The sequence below is a fragment of the Ctenopharyngodon idella genome, chromosome 10, assembly GCF_019924925.1.
Source record: "Ctenopharyngodon idella isolate HZGC_01 chromosome 10, HZGC01, whole genome shotgun sequence".
NCBI lineage: Eukaryota > Metazoa > Chordata > Actinopteri > Cypriniformes > Xenocyprididae > Ctenopharyngodon > Ctenopharyngodon idella.
In genome coordinates, this window is record NC_067229.1 from 5,738,199 (window position 1) to 5,759,427 (window position 21,229).

Below are 21,229 nucleotides of genomic sequence, written 5' to 3' on the forward strand. Positions count from 1 at the left end.
AATGTTCAATAGTCTTAAACCAGTTTTAGATTAAAGAGAATTAAACTGTCAAAAAAAGACTATTACAAAAGCTTTAAACTGATCAAAAGCCCTTTCACAAGCTTGTGAAAATAAAATATATCAATGTATTTCCTGTTTCTCCAGGGTTTTGAGTCCGGCTGCAGATGAAGCCTTTCAGTATGTGAGAGAAATTGTTAGTAAAAATCCGTTACTCCTGAGAGAGCTGAATCTGAGTGGATGTGAACTAGGAGACACAGGAGTGAATCAGGTCGCTGTTCTACTGCAGGATAAACACTGTCAACTCAACATACTGATGTGAGTAATTTTAGTTTAGTTTTTATTGCACATTTAAATATCTTAAATCAGGTGACCTAAATCAGTTCTCAGGAATCACTTAATAGTGGCATCAAGTAATTTGTGTTTGTAAATTCTCCTCCTATTCATCATTTTAGGCTACGTGATTGTGGCCTAACAGAGGAAAGCTGTTCAGCTCTCGCTACAGTCCTGAGATCAAACTCCAGTCTGAAAGAGCTTGACATGAGCAACAATAATCTGCAGAATTCAGGAGTGAAGAAGCTCCAAAATGGCTTACAAAATACAAACTGCACACTAGAAAAACTTAAGTGAGTGGTTTTAATAATATTGTTCTCTTTTGTTTAAAGTTAAAATTACTGTAGTAAACTAAGGAAAATGAAAAGACACACAGTAAATTCCCCGGTGTTAAATTAACACCACTCTGTGTTCATATGGGAACCACCAGCAGGGTGTTAAAAGTAACACTGAAGCAGTGTTAGAGTTAATTACATACTTAAGTAATTAATTAAGTGATGATTGCTTGATTATTGAAGACACCTGATGAAAATGGGCAGAATCACTGAAGGAAAGAGAAACACAAGAACTACAGTTGACATCCAGCCACAGCCTTAGATGAAAATACATTAAATCTCTCTTATTACAAACAGACTTTATTTCTGTCATTTGTCTACAGTTCTTTTTGAGAATTAACAGGTTTAGATGATGATGTTTTATTGAAATTGTTTTATTGAAATCAGTGTTTCCTTTAGTTGGGTAGTTTGACTCTTGACTTTTTATGAGTTTGTGGTTTTTGTAACAGTGTTTATGGAAACGCATAATTTGTTACGAAGCAGACCATAAACAAGAGCAATTGGTGATATCAGAAGAAAACTGATTGTCTAGTCCCATCACTGTCTGATTGTCTAGTCCCATCACTGTCTGAAAGTGCTTGTTTATTATTAAGTTATTTACCCAAAAGTACCTTGATGCCACAGATCAGAAATTTTGATTTTTAAACATATTTTGGGGAAACAAAATTAGACACACCCACAGACATCAAGAACCAGCATGTTTCTCATCAATGGTGACATGCTTTATGCCTGGTAGTCATGAGTTTTATACTATGGTGGCTCCCAGTATGGATGAGAGACATATGCTGATTCTTGATGTCTGTGTCTGAACGTTACACCATTTCTTACATTTTTTTTGTTTTCAAATTGTATTTCTTTTTGTCTTTTTTTTATTTAAGACAATACTGACATCAAGAATCGGCATATGAATCTCAATAATTGTGACATACTTCATGCTGCAATGCATGTTGGGAGCCACCATAGTATAAAACTCATGACTCCCAACCTGCATTGCGGCATGAAATATGTCACCATTGATGAGAAACATATGCTGATTCTTGATGTCTGTGGGTGTATCTAATCTTTTTTCCCCACAATGTGTTTAAAAATTCACTATTTCTGCTCTGTATCATGATGGTTCTGTTGGTGTAAGTAACTTTAAAACTGCTTCAGTGTTACTTATAATTAACACCGCTTGGTGTTAATTATAAGTAACACTGTGATTCCCATTTGAACACAGAGCGGTGTTAATTTAACACTGGGGAATTTACTGTGCATGCTTCTGTCACCAGGCCAGACCTTCTCTGATCAGAAGATGAAATATATGAAGTGTATTTGAGGTTTTATGATATAAAACACATTCTCTAATACTAATTTTACTAGGTATTTTTTTATGATTTCAAACCTGTTTTCTGTAGAATTTCAAACTGCAACATTACTGAAGAAGGTTATAAAGCCCTGGCTTCAGCTCTGAGATCAAACCCTTCACACCTGATAGAGCTGGATCTCACAGGAAATGATCCTGGACAATCAGGGGTAAAGCAGCTCAGTGATTTACTACAGGATCCAATCTGTCAACTGAAGACACTAAGGTAAGTTTTCTTAGAGTGCAATAGTTTTAAAACAGTTTTAGCTGAAATATTATTAACCTGCCAAAAATTCTTTGACAAGCTTTTGAAATTAAATGGCAGGTAATGTCAAAGTACTTATTATCTCTCCAGGTTTTTGGGTCCTGATGCAGATCAAGCCTGTCAGTATGTGAGTGAAATTGTGGGTAAAAACCCGATACTACTGAGAGAGCTGAATCTCAGTGAATGTGAACTAGGAGACACAGGAGTGAATCAGCTTGCTGCTCTACTACAGGATAAACACTGTAATCCCAACACACTGACGTGAGTATTTTGTTCATTTTTTATTGGACATTTAAAGTATCTTAAATAATTCAAGTGACCAAAACACATTAATCCTCAGTAATCACTTAATATTGGCATCAAGAACTTTGTGTTTGTAAATTCTCTCTCATGTTTATCATTTTAGGCTGCGTAATTGTAATCTAACAGAGAAAAGCTGTTCAGTTCTCGCTACAATCCTGAGATCAAACCCCAGTCTGAAAGAGCTTGACATGGGCAACAATAATCTGCAGGATTCAGGAGTAAAGAAACTCCAGAATGGATTAGAAAATACAAACTGCACACTGGAGAAACTCAGGTGGTTTAATGAACCATTGTTTGGTTTTAATAATATTGTTCTCTTTTGTTCAAAGTTAAAATTACTGTAGTAAACTGAGGAAAATGAAAAGACATGCTTCTATTACCAGACCAGACCTTCTCTGACCAGAAGAGAGCATAAATGAAGTGCATTTGAGGTTTTACAATATAAAACATGTTCACTGATATTAATTTTATAATAGATTTGGTTATTTCAAACTTCTTTTCTGTAGACTTCCAAACTGCAATATTACTGAAGAAGGTTATAGAGCTCTGGCTTCAGCTCTGAGATCAAACCCTTCACATCTGATAGAGCTGGATCTCACAGGAAATGATCCTGGACAATCAGGAGTGAAGGAGCTCAGTGATGTACTACAGGATCCAAACTGTCAACTGAAGACACTGAGGTGGGACACGATGAAATAATACAAAATAAATAATATGCAGGTGAATTATTTTATTCCGCCCTAAGTCACAATGTGAAGGCTGAGGTTTTTTCACAGATGTTTAATGCACTCGACATACACCGTTCACTAACATTGTACACCAACACCATAGAACAGTAGTTCCCAACCACGTTCCTGGAGACCCCCCAACACTGCACATTTTGCATGTCTCCTTTGCCTGGCACACCCATTTCAGGTCTTGGAGTCTCTACTAACAAGCTGATGACTTGAATCAGGTGTGTTTGTTTAATGAGACATGCAAAATGTGCAGTGTTGGGGGGCTTCCAGGAATGTGGTTGGGAACCCCTGCCATAGAACACTTGCGTGCTTGTGGGTAAAAAGAGGTGTTTGTATCTTGAAGTTTCTTGATCGAATGGCTTATGATCATAAAGTTCAAAAATCACTGTGTTGTGTATAGGTCTTTCTAGGTAGACTGACTTAATTGTGCATCTAGTGTTGCATCATTAACAAGAAGTTTAAGTAGTCTCACCCTACCATCAGTTCCTGGGAAACTTCTACCACTTTGGCTAGCTTCCACTGATATCATAATTTGAAAAATATCATATCATCATCTTGGCATTTCTCCTGTGCTTATTCCCCTTACTTCTCTGCTGCAGACTCAACAGATATTCCTTTCTCCACCTGGTCCAAAACTCATTTGCCAGAAACTGACCTCTCTTTCATCTCTTCTTAAGATAGAGATCCTCCCTTACAAACTCTCCAGGAGGTGGTGCAAGGATAGTGGACTTCATTGTTAGTTTATGATTCAGCATCAATGGTTCTGGACCCACAGAATCATTGGTGTGTTCTGAGGTCAATGGTCGAATATTCACTATCGCCATTACTTCATACATTCATACAAAGTTCTTAAGGAAGAACTGTCCAGTTTAGACTAGTCTAGGATGGACACCAGTACACTATACAGTCCAGATCTGTCTCTCCCAGACACCACCGATGTGACTGGAAGCAGGTAGGGTCATGACAAAGGTACAGCCTAACTCTTTCAAACATTCTTGGTCCATTCAACTCCAGGAACTCTCCCTTTGCATTAATAAAGTTGGTACCCTTGATCCCGATGCAGTTGACTTGAATTGACACATATAGCAATAAAACAATGCAATGTGTTAAGAAAGGCATCAGTGTTAAGATGATCCTTTCTGGTGGCAGGTCAGTCATCCTCTGCTCATGGTTGCATTTCCTTAGCTTCCTACACTTAATAAATTTGTAGATGAGAGACACTTCACTACTGCATCCCAAAATCCAAATACCATTGGAGCGAATTTCATTGATGGTCATGTCACGACTTCGATGTTGCACCTTCTTCATGGAAGTGTTTTATGCATAGACGAGATACCCTTTTGGAAGAATGGTTGGATGCTTGACATGAGGGTGAAGCATGAGGGTTTCCATTAATCTCTTCCACCTTATTGTCCTCCTTAGGGAGTTCTCTTTGACATAAGAATCTTGGACCAATAAACCTGTTCGATCCCATGAGTTCCTTTACAGTAAGCCCACAAGAGGCGTGGTCATCTGGGTTTTGATCTGACACAACATATGTCCATTGACTAGGTTCAGAGCTTGCCCTGATCTGCTGAATTCATTGGCTACAAATACATGGAACTGTCTTGCATCAATGTTAATATAACCAAAGACAACCTTGGAGTAGGTCCAGTAGTATTCACGAATGTCATCTAATTCTAGTTCTCTTTAGAGCAGATTACCAGTTCTTGTGCCGACCACTGCAGCTGAAAGCTCCAGGTTTGAGTTTTTAGTTACCTCTGTTGGGGCAACCCTAGCTTTACCCATAACAAGAGTGCAGTAGACTTCTCCAGACATGGTCACAGTTCTGGTATGAACATACTCCTTAACCTGATACACTGGCATCAGAGAAATGTTGTAGCTCATATTGTTGAACATTCTTGAATGTTGATGGCACATAACAGTGCGATATCCTTACTGAAGATACACTTTACCTTATGGAGGTCTCACAGTTAAGCTTCTCAGTGCGGCTCGAGGTCATTAGGAAGAGGTTCATCCTAGCCTATCTTTTCTTGACACATTCTTTGTAGGTTTTTTTCCCTCAACTAGAATGGAGTGACAAATCCAAGAGGATCAAAAATGAAAGCAACTGTAGACAGCTCTTTACTTTTAGTGAAAGGATTTTCCTTTACTAGCACTATGAAATGGAACATGTCTTAAGCTACGCACCACTGGATTCCGAGTGCCGTCTGTACGACTGTAATCAGAAGAATTTAGTGAAAGGCATGAAGCACTCTTTCCTTTGAAAGTTTTCTTCGTAAAGGAACAGCAGCTGCACCCTATGCTAAGTCTGGCCTATTTGATCCCAACAGGTATGAAAGCACTATTCTGCTTACATGGGGCACTGGAAAGGTTATGTGCTTGTGTGGACAGTTGCTAATTGGTTGTGGTGCTTTCAATAAAGACACCATATGGTAGTATCAACATAACATTGAACATGACTGACTGAAAGAGAAAGTCTTGGTTGCTATTGTAACCCTCATTTCCTCAAGGAGGGAACGGAGATGTTATGTCCCACCTGCCACAACCTTGAACTGCATGCTGCATGCATCTTTTTGTAACTGACCTAATAAGAAATGTAATAACTTTAAATAAATGTAATAAATTTAATAAATATTACTTAAACAATAATTAATATGTTTAATGCATTTTAATACATTTAAAGGTGCTGTATGCGATTTCTTAAATTCGTTGTTGAACACTGTTGATATTTGAAATCAACCCAAACAAACACACCCCTCTCTTGATTATGCCGCCTCCAATACTAATCACCCTGCTCCGAGTCAGTCTCGAACCCCAGCCCGAATGCTGCTGGTATGCGAGGCGAGTGCACTAACAATGACATTAAACACCTCATGCTCTAGCGGGCGTCAGTGTGCAGTACTTTAACCGCACAACTCTCACTATTTGGCCGCTGTTACACACGCAATATGAGAGTGGATGTCTGTTTATCACAGCTGACGTGGAACAAAATGCTTCGTGAAAAATAAAGCGCAGATGATGAACGAATGACAAGGAAGCACAAAAAAAGAACAGAAGCTCCAGACAATCAAAACCTAGTGTTACTTACATGAGAAGGAATCAAAGCAGCCTCCGCATCTGTTTTCAGGCCTTCCTGCTTAGCTCTCTCCAGCGCTGGAAAGCTTTTCTAATATAAACGTGGTCCTAAAGCGCTTGCCCAGTCATAAACCTTCATTGCAGTGAGATTTTTTTGAGCTATTTAGTATTGTGTAAACTTACCACACCAAACATAGTGGCCAAAATTGATGTGCAAAGTTTTTTTTTAAATGACCTTACAATTTTGCTTAAACCATCAAAATATGAAAATATTTTTATTTTTATGTTTATATTATTTAAATGTTTTAAAATATAACATTGACTACAACATAATCAGTTTTTAATATTTCATTGGTTCTCTCTTGTTTTTGCATGTGTTCATAATTACTTTGCATGACAGCCTGGCCAAAAATAATTTGAAATTTCATTTCATTATCACACATGAAACAATTGACTCCAAGCAAAAAATAAAAAAAATATTTGAATTAAGGTTGAAGATGTCAATTTTCATATGGCTGGACATCACATTTGGCCACTACTCTATGGCAGTTCATTGACTTTCCAACTGACCATCAAACCATGCGGCAAAAGCAAGCCACTTTTATGTTGATAGTGGGCTTCCCTGGAGTTGTTGGAGCCATTGATGGAACTCATGTTCACATCATTGCTCTAACTGTAAATGAGGAGACTTACATCAATAGAAAAAGATTCCACACCATAAATACTAATTTGTGATAATTTTGCACAATGCAAAGCTATTTTTAAAAATAAATTAAAATATTAAAACGTTTCAGTGTTTTTTTTCAATGATTTTTTTTTTTATAATAACATTAAATGATTGGTGTCATGCTGCTGTGACTTCACCCTTGCACACTCGCTATTGGCTGATTCAGAGGTTGAGGGCAGCCATTTTGAGTTGACATCATTGTAGTCCTTAGTTCACAACACTTAAGTACGACTTCAGTCACTTAAGAATCAGTCTTAACTAAAAGTTGCTTTACTAAAAGTTGCTTTTAGCTTTTTATAACAGTCTACTACTCTTAGAAAAGTCCTACTCTTTACTAAGAATTTTTTGACACTTAAGTCAAAACTTAAGGCTATTCTTAAGAGCATTTCTGAGAAGTTTTATACATATGGGCCCAGGGCAGTGGCAGGCCATGCAAATTCCACTGGCTAATTCTCATTGGCCTTTTCTTTACTACTCAGAGGTGATTGGGGCTCCCAAGTGAGACCCCGTACATCAGTATTGACTTTACGTCTCTGTCCCCTCTTTCAGGGAATGAGGGTTACAATAGTAACCCAGACATTTCTATTATAATGAGCAGGATTACTGTTGAATCAATACAGACATCAGTAGAGTAAAACTAAACTCAGATGTTCCCTGTTACTGGAGGAACAATCCAGCGCTTGTTGTATTTTGCTACATAATGGTAGGAAGAGCCAGCATTGAAAGAGCAACAAGCAACGTCACTATGAAGGCTTAGCTGTCACAAGCTAGTTATCCCTTTGCTAACTTTTCTCATCTCCTGATTAAAAGCCAGAATGATCTTGAGACACTAATTCCACTGTCCATTTTTGAGAATCATGTTCTAGGGCCCTTTTGCTCTGCGGGACGTTTCTGTCTTCCTAAGTTTGTAGTAAGACTTTCTTTTGAAATAATTGTCTTTTTTTACAGTGTTCTAAAATTATTTATTTGTGTATTTAAATGTTCAATGTAAAACTGTTAAAAGTAACTAGAGTTTTTCATTACAAACAATGTTTGATAATCTTAACTTGTCTTGTAATGCAATGCACATTGAACTGAATCCTGCTTTAAATTCCCTTCTGCAGATTTTTGAGTCCTGCTGCAGATGAAGTCTGTCAGTATGTGATTAGAGTTGTGGGTAAAAACCCGTTACTCCTGAGAGAGTTGAATCTGAGTTTACATGAACTAGGAGACACACAAGTGAATCAGGTCGCTGCTCTGCTGCAGGATAATCACTGTAAACTCAACACACTCAAGTGAGTATCTTGCATCATTTCACAATCACATGTTACATGACTACTAGTAATGATACAGTAGTTGATAATTCTCATTTGAGTTAGAGCAGTTTTTTTCTCAGCATCACACAAAGTGTTTTTCACATTATTTTGTCATATCTTAGTGGTATTTGTAATCTACTTGTAGTGGTAATTTGAGTTGTTCTACAGCATTGTAAATGTGAATTTAAAGTGACAAATTACTGTCAGACATTACAAACAAATTCTCCAAAACCATAAATTGTCATCATAGATCTGACCTATTTTCTTTCTCTTTTTGTCTTCAGTCTGTGGAATTGCAGTATTACAGAGGAACAGTGTCTCATCCTGACTTCAGCTCTGAAATCAAACCGATCACACCTGCGAGAGTTGGACTTTAGTATGAATAAAATAAGAAACACAGGTGTGAAACACTTATGTGACACACTAAAGGATTTACACTGTAAACTGGAGAGATTGAGGTCAGTAACATTCACATACAAGAATCAAAATGATTTAAAATCACTATCAATATTTCATGAGGAATTTGAGTTTGCATAACATTTGTAAATAATTCAAAATAGTATTTTGCGATCTGATGGAATCAAGATGATGATCTCTCTATTCAGTCTGTGTACCTTTTAGATAATTTGTTTTCTTGCTTTTGTCCTTAAAAAACCTAATAATTCATTAATTTATTACATATTTGACTTGGTGGTCCTTTATCCAGCAAGAAATGTCTGCCAGGCAGATTGAGGTGCGAGCAGACACGGATCATCTGGTTGGAATGAGAGGTAGAGTTGTGTGTCATCACCATAGCAGTGATGAAAAAAAAAAAACTTGTTTCTGAATGACAGATTCTAGTGATGACATGTAGATGGAGAAGAGAAGTGGTCCAAGCACTGAGCCCTGAGGCACCCCAGTAGCTAGATGTTGCGACTTAAGCCGGGCTCACATTACAGGAGTTTTTAAATCCTAACTGATTATGAAAGCTGGTTGCAGCACGCACATAAGGAGAATCTTCACAGATTTTTTTTTCCGCAAATCTCAAACATGCACACACTACAAGATTTGGAAATTGTAGCGCAGCATACACTACAGAATATTATTAAGATTATCATGCCCAGAGGAGCACCTCACGTGATCTCATGGGGAAGAGGATGTAAAAATGATATACGTAGCAGATTGTCGCTGACATCTAAACAGATAATGTTTACACTTGCTAGCAGCTTTCTACACTCACCTGGTATGTTCAAAACTATAGCGATTTCTCACCAGCTTTTCTCTTTGTCCATATGGTTGTGTCATGTTATTGAAGACACGTTATTCAAGCAGTCTTGTTGTTGCAACACTTCCACACGGAAGTAACGGACCCATACAGCAGCTGGTTTTGCGGTCACAATTTTAAAAGCACTCTCATTGGCTGTTGTTAAAGAACTGACATAATCTTCCCAATTAAAATCCTAAATGTTTGATAAAAATCGGGTGGCCCGATATGTCTGCGAACAAATCGGGAGGTTAAAAATTCAATCTTTAAATGCCTCACATTACCAGATAATCTGGGCCGAACATCAGAAACGACCAATGTCATGGACGCCTGAAACTCCTGTAGTGTGAGCCTAGCTTTAGACACCTCATTCCTCCTGAAGGACCTACCTGAGAGGTAAGAGTGCAGTTCCTTAGATGCCCTTCGTCATGAGGGTTGACAGGAGGGATCTGGTGGTTAACTGTATCAAAAGCAGCAGACCGATCCTGCATAATAAGTACAGAGGATTTAGAAGCTGCTCTTGCCAGTCAATGTTATTGCTTCAATAACCAAGAGCAGAGCAGTCTCATTTGAGTGTCCGCTTTTGAAACCAGAATGGTAGTTGTCCAGGAGGTTGTTCTGTGTAAGGTAGGAAGAGACTTGGTTGAACATGACTTATTCAAATGTCTTAGCAATGAGTGGAAGAAGGGATGCTGGTCTGTAATTTTCTAGAAGTGCTGGATTTAGAGTGGGTTTGTTAAGCAGTGGGGCTATCCGAGCCTGCTTAAATGCTGTGGGAAAGGTATCAGTGTGAAGACAGGTGTTGATGATATAAGTGAGTGGAGGTACAACTGAAGAAGAAATGGCTTGAAGAAGATGAGTGGGTATAGGATCAAGCGGACCGGTAGTAGGGTGACTGGAAAGGATGAGTTTGAAAGGTATCAATTTAGTTACTTATTGGAAGTGTTGTTTGCACGGTTTAACACCTTTTTCCACAAGATTGATTGAGATTAAAGGTGCTTTGTGTTTCTATTAAGATTGGTGAATCAGGTCAAATTCAAGATTTTACCCAAAATTTGAGTAAACAGCTCATTTCACCCATAAAAAAGGGCAACTGTAATCCAGGGCTGTAACCACAGTTTGAAAAATTAGTGACGTCTGTCAAGGATACAAACCAATCAGTAAACCTCACTTCACTTTCAGTAATATTATCTACATGATATTAGGATTGATGATGATATTTTTGTCTTCTGAATCACATCATACAACATCAACACTGTTACTGAAGTGCACTGAATCCTCATCTGAATAATGTCACTATTGTGTTTTAGACATGCTTTACAGCAGAATCTAAATTGTCTCCATAGTTGAGTTTCCATAATTGGTGTGTGTGTGTGTGTGTGTGTGTGTGTGTGTGTGTGTGTTACTACCTGTCCCAACTTTTTTGGAATGTGTAGCTTTCATGAAATCCAAAATGAGCCAATATTTGGCATGACATTTCAAAATGTCTCACTTTCAAAATTTGATATGTTATCTATATTCTATTGTGAATAAAATATAAGTTTATGAGATTTGTAAATTATTGCATTCCTTTTTTATTCACAATTTGTACAGTGTCCCAACTTTTTTGGAATCGGGTTTGTGTGTGTATATATATATATATATATATATATATATATGCACAATTTACAGACAAAACTATTTACATGTTATTTGCTAATATCTTTATTGCATTCTATTTTACTTTATTTTATTGTAAACATGTAAATGCCACTTTAGATGTGTTTCCTCTGCACTGCAAAAATGGATTTTGTTGATACTGATTTCATTTGAGAGAAATCAGGTAACAGCCTAGAGCATCTTATTGTAATGGTAACACTTTACAGTAAGGTTCATTAGTTAACATTAGTTAACATGAATTAATAATGAATGAAGGTACTTGTAAGGCATTTATTAATGATGTTAATTTCAAAATTTACTAACACATTATTAAAATCTTGTTAACATTAGTTAATGCACTGTGAACTAACATGAACAAACAATAAACAACTATATTTTCATTAACGAATGTTAACATGGTTAGTTCATGTTAGGTAATACATTAACTAATGTTTAACTAATGAACCTTATTGTAAAGTGTTACCATTGTAATTGATTAAATTGATTAAATTTAAGAATTTGACAATAAAAGAATGACACATTTAGTAAGATTTAGAAAATCTTCCTCTATAAAGGTAAAAGGTAAAAAAAAAAAAAAAAATCAAATCAAAAGAATCAATTTAAGGAGGCAAATATAGTGGACTGTGATGACAAAAAATCAATTGAAAAGATGAGCTCTGGTTGTTTGAGAGAAAACAGGCATTGTATTAATAAATTAAAATAATGTATAGTAAAGTAGTGTATGCCTAGTAATGTGACCCCACCCCCAAACGGCTCTGGTTACCGCCCTGTAAAGCGTGTCTGACAGATGTTCATGATTTGTGAGATCAGAGATCAAAACAACTTTATCCCTTTATTTCTGGAAACTGGTTTGAACACCTACACAGAGAAAAGAAGTGTCAAATATGTAATAAATGAACTGTTTATTTGTTTTTCTGTTTTATGACTTTACTAAATAAGTTTTCTTATTTTATGCTCTCTTTTTAATGCTCTCTTTCCTTTTAGATTAAGCTGCTGTGATATGACAGATGAAGGTTGTTCTGCTGTGGCTTCAGCTCTGAAATCAAACCCTTCACACCTGAGAGAGCTGGACCTGAGTGGGAATAAACTAGGAGACTCTGGAGTGAAAAACCTCTGTGATCTACTGATGAACCCACAATGCAAACTGGAAAAACTACAGTTAGTATCATTATACTGTACAGCAGTTACAGTGTATATTTACTCACACTTGAAATTAAAATGGATCTGAACTATTGTCTTTTCTCTTTTTGTCTTCAGTCTGTATGAATGCAGTATTACAGAGACTCAGTGTCTAAGTCTGACTTCAGCTCTCAAATCAAACCCATCACACCTGAGAGAGCTGGACCTCAATAAGAATGAACTAAAAAACACAGGAGTGAATCACTTATGTTACATACTGAAGGATTCACACTGTAAACTGGAGGGATTGAGGTCAGTAACATTGACATACAAGCATAAAAAAGTGTTTTGTTATTTAAATGAATCAGAATGAAACAGATGATTATTCTCGTTTCTCTCAATGTAGGTTAAGATACTGTAATATGACAGATGAAGGTTGCTCTGCTGTGACTTCAGCTCTGAAATCAAACCCTTCACACCTGAGAGAACTGGACCTGAGTTTGAATGAACTAGGAGACTCTGGAACTAAAAACCTCAGTGATCTACTGATGGACCCACAATGCAAGCTGGAAAAACTACAGTTAGTATCATTATGCTGTACAGCAGTTACTGTGTGATTAAAGTTTACTGTTTAGTTTATTTTAAGACAACACACTCAAGTCACATAATTTATAGCGCTGCATCTTCTGGCATTTCCTCATTTAAAGAAAGATTCAAAACTCCTGTTAGCTAATTAGCTATTGGCTACTGATTGTTCAGTATGTCTGTGTATCAGTATAAAGAATATTTGAATATTTGGCATTTGAAACCTGGTGGCTGTAAAATAGTTTCATATGCTGAAATCTGACACATTTGGTGTAAAACAAGAGAGAAGTGACAAGTCTAAAAACTTAACATGCATCTGAGTCAATGTATTTTCTCTTTCTGTCTTCAGTCTGTATGAATGCAGTATTACAGAGAAACAGTTTCGCATCCTGACTTCAGCTCTGAAATCAAACCCATCATACCTGAGAGAGCTGGACCTCAGTGGAAATCAAATAAGAAACAAAGGAGTGAATCTCTTATGTGACGTACTGAAGGATTCACACTGTAAACTGGAGAAATTGAGGTGAGGAACATCATAATGCTTAAAATCACATAAGTTCATATTATATATTATTTTACAATTATTCATTATGATTTTTTTGATTCTGTCTTTTTGTTTGTCTCTTTCTAGTCTAAAGAACTGTGGCATTACAGATGTTTCTTCTTTAACTAAGTCTTTGACAAAAACAAAAGCACTGCAGTTCTTAAAAGAGCTTGATCTGAAAAACAATACTATCGGAGACTCAAAGAAGCTCAGAGATGTGATACGAGACTCAAACTGTACACTGAAGTGAGTAAATTTATCTTTGTGGTATTAAAGAGAGCTTCATTTACCTTTTATACATCCACAAATATATGTATATGGAAAAGAAATTCTCATTAAGCTTTATTGCAAGAGTTTGTGTCAGAACAATGTTCAAAACCTTTTATTTTTCCTCGACGAGCAACACGTCATATTACTTCATACTTAGCCTACTTTACTTTCAGTTATTTACTAACACCAACACAAACAGTGTTTAAACTAGAGGGCAAAGTACTTTAACTTCACTAAAATGTTTTTATTTTGATTCAGAAAAACATTTGTATTTGCTCCTTGTCATCAATCACATATCAGCATCATGTGTTTCTCCTGTACTGTCATTTACTCAATAGGAGTCACAGGCTCTTCTGCAGTCATACAAGCATGGAAACCTAATTCATGTTTTAAATTGATTATATTTAAAACCCGAATATTGTTTTAGAAATGTGTGTGCAAAATGAAGCTAGTAACTATTACTAACTACTGTGAATTTCATCTTAGTCTAATGTGTTACACTTCATTTTACTTTTTGAATTGAAATATAGTAACTAATTTACAACTGTTTACAGACAACACTGATTATTTTCTCCTCTAATTCCTCCTTACAGATTAGACGGTTAATTGACTGCATTGGGAGCTGTTTCAAATCACACTGGTGGACTGTTTACAAAAATTAAAATAAAAAAGGGTGCACTATATTAGGGCTGCAACTAACAATTATTTTTTTCAATCAATTAATCTATTGTTTATTTTCTGAAAAGTCTATTAATCCTTTGATTAATTGGTCAATAAATAATAACCAACCATTTTCCAATAAATAGCTAATAACCGTAACAAATCTATGTATGAACTTTTACCTAATGATATTATTTATCACGAAAGATAGTGTATGCAGAGTAGGCCTTATTAGGAAAGGTGTTTACTATTGCTGCGTTCAGTCACTTTTTGGGATAACAGCAGCAACGGCTTATAAGTGTGAATTCTGAAATGTTTTGTTCATTCAGATTCAAATAGCTGTTTGAATATATTCATTCATCTGTATGATCAAACAGCTGAAGTCGCAACCGCATTCCCAACCACTGTTTTAGCTCTTCAGATCGCATAATTTAGTGGGAAATGAATAGAAATGATATTCTGTATGATGAAATATTTTGCAAACATCATAATAAATCAATATATGCTCACTTTTGTACTTTTGGACAGTGAATCTATGTGAACACAAATAAACCAGAGCAGACGTGAGAGAAATCATATGCCTGTTGATATTCTATTCAAAATATAAAACATTACAGATTGATTATTTTGTACTTGTGTCATAAATTAAGAAATTAGTGTCAATGCAACCTAGTTTTATCATAAACAGTGGTCAAATATCGAAGCTGGAGTCTTTAATCTTTCTAATGATACACAGTTTGTCCTGAACAAGTAAGAATGTCATGTTTTAAAGTGCAGTGAATGTTGAACAACAATAATCTTGTGGACGAGTTTCACATAGACTTAATGTCTCAAATTGATCTGCGTTCTCATTCTGGTCTTTCATATGATTTTTGCAGTTGCTTCAATTAATTGATTAAATTCGTTTATTTTATTAACTACTTTTGATTTTTTTTTTTTTTTTTTTTTTTTATTGTCAGCTGATTCTAATTTCATTTTTTTCAGTCTCATAATTTTTGTAATATCTGAAAGCCATGAAGCACCATGATTGTTTTGGGTTTACATGTTGTACATGTGTAACGGAGGCCAGCTAGTAGTTGCTGTGCGAGTAAACCTCACTCCTCTGATCTCAAGAGACGCTCTAGCGACTGACGCTAGGGGTTGCAGCCTTTAGCCTCCTTGTTAGAGCATCCGACTCCCATGCGGACGGGCCCGAGTTCGCGTCCCGTTTGGAGCGGGCAGGTGCGAACTGGAGGGGCTACACATGCTTAATAAATCATTCATGCACCTATTCTATTTCACCCTCTTTTTTCTCCACATATGACTGAGGGGTTGGTTTTATGAGATAACCCTGAAAAAAACTGCCTATAGCCTTAGGCTGGATCCCAAATGGCACCCTAAACCCTCACGGTCTTCCTCTGAGTCTGCACTTTCGCGATGTAATGCCACTTTGACTGCCGGGTAAAGTCCTCTGCATAGCTCACAAACTTGCGGGCTCAGCTGACGTGCTTATTGAGGGCACATAGCGGCCGCAAAGGGGGCGTTTGCTTCTGAAACCTAAAATGATGAATGGGACACCCTACGGTCTCGTGGACTTAACTGACACGTGCACGCAGCAGCCATTGTAAGCCCACAAGACCGAAAGTGCTATGAAGTGTGCCATTTGAGATTCAGCCTTAAAGGAACACTCCACTTTTTTTGAAAATAGGCTCATTTTCCAACGCCCCTAGAGTTAAACAGTTGAGTTTTACCATTTTCGAATCCATTCAGCCGATCTCCGGGTCTGGCGGTACCACTTTTAGCATAGCTTAGCATAGTTCATTGAATCTGATTAGACAGTTAGCATCTCGTTAAAAAATGACCAAAGAGTTTCAATATTTTTCCTATTTAAAACTTGACTCTTCTGTAGTTACATCGTGTACCAAGACCAACGGAAAATGAAAAGTTGTGATTTTCTAGGCCGATATGGCTAGGAACTATACTCTCATTCTGGCGTAATAATCAAGGAACTTTGCTGCCGTACCATGGCTGCAGCAGGAGCAATGATATTACACAGCGCCTGTGACCCCCTGCTTGCACAGGGAGCGTGCTTTGCAACCATGGAGACATTTGTGAGAGATGCTGCGTAATATCATTGCGCCTGCTGCAGCCATGGTACGGCAGCAAAGTTCCTTGATCAAATAGAGTAAATATTTTAGGTCAACAGAGTTTGGCTGACAAAAACGTTTGGGAATCCCTGCCCTACAATGTTGAAGATCAGAAATGGTATGTATACTTGTAAAATGAGAAAAAAATACTTTTGAATAATATTTTTAAATCTTAAACACGAACGCCACTAACTTTATTTGAATGTTTCATCAATATGACACTGAGCTGTTAGAAAAGAAATGCATAGTGACATCATTGCATGATGATGTCAGGAACCCATGAATCAACTTTTTGAACTGGTTCATTGAGACAAACTGTCCAAAAAGAACTGGTTTCAATAATGAATCGGACTTTGCTTCACTAATTAATATAATAGAAAAGAGCAACACAGAGCAGAGTGGCAGGAGAACCAATGTGACTGTCTTGCATTCATTTTGGCGTCTTTTTAAATGCTGGTGGGAAACTTGATTGGCAGTCGCTCAAATACTTAAAAGAAGAGCTAACACAAATTTCACTTGCCCTCAGTGTGGAAAAAGATTACAATACAAACAGCTTTAAAAATCACATGACAATCCACACTGAAGAGAAGCCGTACTCATATGATCAGTGTGGAAATAGTTACAGACTGGCAAGTTCTTATAAATCACATCTACATTCACATTCTAGAGAAAAACCATTTAACTGTAATCAATGTGGTAATTTTTTTTTTTTAAAATCCCTGAAGAACCACCTAAAAATTCATACAAAATTGAAGCCTCTCGTGTTCTTTGTGTGGAATGAGTTTTTTCATGGCTTATCTCTTTGAAATTACACCAGAAAAGTCAGTGGTGTGAAGGATTGTATGGGCTTTGTTTGTGGGAAACCTTTTATTACAGATGGTGAACTCAGACACAACCAAAGAATTCAAACTGGAGAAAAACCTTACAAGTGTTCACGCTATGACAAGAGATTCAGTGAGTCAGGACATGAGAGGATCCACACTGAAGAGAAGCTTCATGTGTTCTTTGTGTGGGAAAAGTTTTACATGGCTGCGCGCTTCTAAAGTAAAAAATACATCCCGGTGTGAAAGCAGTTTGAGAAGATAGAGAATTCACACTGGAGAAAAGCCTTTTAAGTGTTCATAATATGGTAAAATAATAATTTGATTTGACTTCAGTGACAGTAAAAGCCAATTATCTAATTGAAACAATGACTACTATACAAGGAATATAATAATGTGAAATTAGTAAAAACTCACAGCAATATGTGGGAATTTTATCTGTGCCTTAACCAATCAGAATCATTCAACCTGAAATGTTGATGTAGCTTAGTGATTTTGTGAAAGTATGATTGCTGTTGTTTTGAGAATGTACAGCAAAGCGGCCATTGAACTCCTTGCTGAGTGTTGAAGCTGACCTCTGATGAAACTGCAAAATATTTTTCAGTAAAATTTTCTTCAGTTGATTGTATCTCTTGACTCCTGGTCTTCATTCATCATATCTGGTCCTTGAATCTTTAACTGTAAATTCCCCTACAGTTATCTGCAATTCAGTCCTTCAGGAAAGAAGTCGCACACATGTGATCAGTGTGAGAAGAGTTTCTCACATGCAAACACTCTTAAATTACATATGCATTCTCACTCTGGAGAAAGACAGTTTAGCTGTGATGTAGTAAATCATGTTTTTCAGCATCATCCTTGAAGGACTGTCTGAACATTTATTCAAAGGAGAAGCCTCACATGTGTTCTTCATGTGGAAAGAGTTTTTCATGAATGGATAGTTTTAAAATATGCCAGAAAAGTCACAGCAGTGTGTAGCAAATTAGCTCAAAAGAGATATGAATAATTAATCATAACTAGTTATAATTAATTATAAATATTTGGATCAGTTAATAAAATTAACTTAAAAGTCCACTAAAGGAGGGAGTGCGTTGTCGCATTTGGCTCCTTAACTCTGGAATAGCCTTCCTGATAATGTTCGGGGCTCAGACTTACTCTCCCAGTTTAAATCTAGACGCATCTTTTTAGCCAAGCATTCGCCTAATGCATCGTCTAACCTTATACTCCAGTTACATCAGATCAAAAGCAGTTAATAAAATTAATATTACAATCAATTAACCTGTTGTCCAATGAACACACAGTGTTAATTGTTGATTAATTCTAAGAAATGTTAATTTCCAGGTTATGGGAAATAACATTCTTATTGTACAGTACTACTCAGAGCAAATCGGCACAATTAGGAACTCCAGTATGAGAGCATATAACACGGACAACTTTACGTGTGACATGAACAAGACTTTATTAACTAAACACTTAACTACTCTAACATTCACACACATACATGCATACAGTTTACCAAGGGAAAGAGAGGGCTGAAGCAGAACACAGGAAAGCAAGAAGTTACAGCATTGTTTGAAATTCAGCAGATCAACAGCCTTGAGCAAACCATCAGTTTAGTTTTAACAGGCCCTTCTTTAAAAGGGATAAGGATACTTAATGTATCAAATAATGAGACTAAGTTTGATACTTGCATGTCTCGACAATTTGAATTAAACTTGTCCTGATGCAATTTGTTGAGGCTCCAGTTGATCCTTGCTGATGTTGTCTTTGATGAGGAAGAACCAGTTGGATTCAGAGGATCTTTGGTGAATGGAAGGACAAGGCCAAAGCCTGGCACAAGCTTGGGGTTCCTTAGAAGCTTCTAGCTTCTTAGCATCATCTTCACATCAGCATTTCTCAGTAAAAGAGAAGAAGAGATACTGTGATCTTGCGATCAGTGATTTTAAAGGGTGAAGATGTCACACTCTCTTGAGGTGTCTGAGCCAATAAGGAGTTGTCCCCTCGAATGAAACTTTACAAGTCTTTGTGCCTTTGGCAGGATATTAGCGTAAGTCACTGGATTGGATGAATGAGAGAAGAACCTTCTAGATTCTTATAATACTAATGTGTCACAGAGTTAGCAACATGTAACATTAATTAACAAATAGGAAACGGAAGTTGGAGTCCATTGATACCAAACGTGCTACCCATGTGATTTTAGTTAACCATAAATTTTCAACTCTGAAACATTAATAAAAAGGAAAGTCATGAGAAAATTGGATACATGTTTATACATTTTTTTCAAGTGGCTATATATAGAATATATAGGATTAAGAGGGTTTATTTGTCCTTCTCAGAAAGAATGAAGTCAGAGTCACTAGTCTCTGCAAAATTCTTTCTGATCGTAAAAGTTCTTATCAGTTTTCCTGTGTCCTGTAACAGGACACCTAGTTCTGCCTGTGTTAGCTACGTTTGGGATGCTAGTTGCAGTTTTAGGGGGATGGGTTCACAGAACTTTGAGAGAGTGAGTTTCTGGATAATTCATTAAATATAATGAATAATTGTGTGTCTGATTGGTCCAGACGCTACAAGTGTGAAGGATGTGTTTTGATTATGAGAAGACTTTTGCTATGGCTGGCATTTTGAAAAGGCATCAGAGAATTCACAGTGGTGAGAAACCTTTCAAGTGAAATTGTCTCACACAGGTCATCATCCTGGTATTCTCCCAGAGCATTTCACTGATGTCTTGCTAATCTGATTTCCTAAAACATAACACTATTTCTGAGTTTAAAGAAAAAAAAAGTGTACTTGGATGGGTCAATTTAATTCCTTCAGATGCATTAGGGTTTTAAATAGAAAACACAGAGGCAGTGGATTTTTAACAATTTTTTTTTATCACGAGAAAGAAAAAATTCTGCGTATAAAGTACAGTACATTTTTAGTTAATTATTTTTAGTTCGTATTCTGGATATTTTGTACCCAACATTAACAAAATTCAGTTAACGTGTCCAAGTTATGTTTTTCAAAAGTTTAACATATACAAATCACACAGTTAGCTAATAATGTATTAATTTAAACAATGTATTAATTATAAGGTAGAAACAATGAGCTCATTGAAGTAATGAATACATGTAAACAAATAAGGATATATAGAAAACTTAGTATAGGTGCATGTTGATTCAGAGTTTACGTTGTCTCTTCACAGGTGTTGGGTCATCTCTTCTGTAAGACAAATCAGCTCAAATGAAATAATTAATTAATTTATAGGGAATTATAAAGAGTCACTTAGTTTAAGACCGAGCAACTGAATTGTCCAGCGTTCATTTGCTCGGGCCGTAATAAGCTCTTGTAGCGGATATGAATAGCCAACTATCGTGAAAACACTATTTAGTAGCAAGGTAACATTAAGATCGGCAGTTTAAGACAAATTTAAACACATAACACAATACACTTCTTTAAAAAAAAAAAAAAACTCCAGGAGACTTTATTGATTATTTTAACACAAATTAATATCTAACACAAACACACACGTTCTTACACGTTGCAGAAAGAAAGTAAGTGAGAAGGAAAGAGTTTTAAGAGAGAATGAAATGATGAGCATGATTTCTAGCAAAATATGCATTTCATAAGACCTGACCTGAACGAACCATGAATCATTAATTTAATGCACCAGTTCAGCTTTAGAATTTGGAGGTACTTTGCTTGTTGTTTGTCTTTGAATGCTGGTCGGCGTCCTTGGCTTGTAGAAAATGGATTTCCGAATTAGTTGGGTTGTTCCGGTCCTTTCGGGTCCGGATTGATGTGCTGGCAA

General features: G+C 36.6%; 1 protein-coding gene across 1 annotated transcript in view; it reads left to right on the top strand.

Moving 5' to 3' along the window:
* LOC127520219 (uncharacterized) overlaps positions 1-21,229 on the top strand; it is a 101,105-nt gene that overhangs the window by 43,891 nt on the left and 35,985 nt on the right. The window contains exons 22-34 of the mRNA XM_051908162.1: positions 145-315; positions 453-623; positions 2,063-2,236; positions 2,366-2,536; positions 2,682-2,852; positions 3,085-3,258; positions 8,224-8,394; positions 8,700-8,873; positions 12,302-12,475; positions 12,575-12,748; positions 12,843-13,016; positions 13,371-13,544; positions 13,653-13,811. Coding sequence (XP_051764122.1) covers positions 145-315; positions 453-623; positions 2,063-2,236; positions 2,366-2,536; positions 2,682-2,852; positions 3,085-3,258; positions 8,224-8,394; positions 8,700-8,873; positions 12,302-12,475; positions 12,575-12,748; positions 12,843-13,016; positions 13,371-13,544; positions 13,653-13,811 — 2,232 coding nt within the window. The remainder of the gene's footprint in view (positions 1-144; positions 316-452; positions 624-2,062; positions 2,237-2,365; positions 2,537-2,681; positions 2,853-3,084; positions 3,259-8,223; positions 8,395-8,699; positions 8,874-12,301; positions 12,476-12,574; positions 12,749-12,842; positions 13,017-13,370; positions 13,545-13,652; positions 13,812-21,229) is intronic.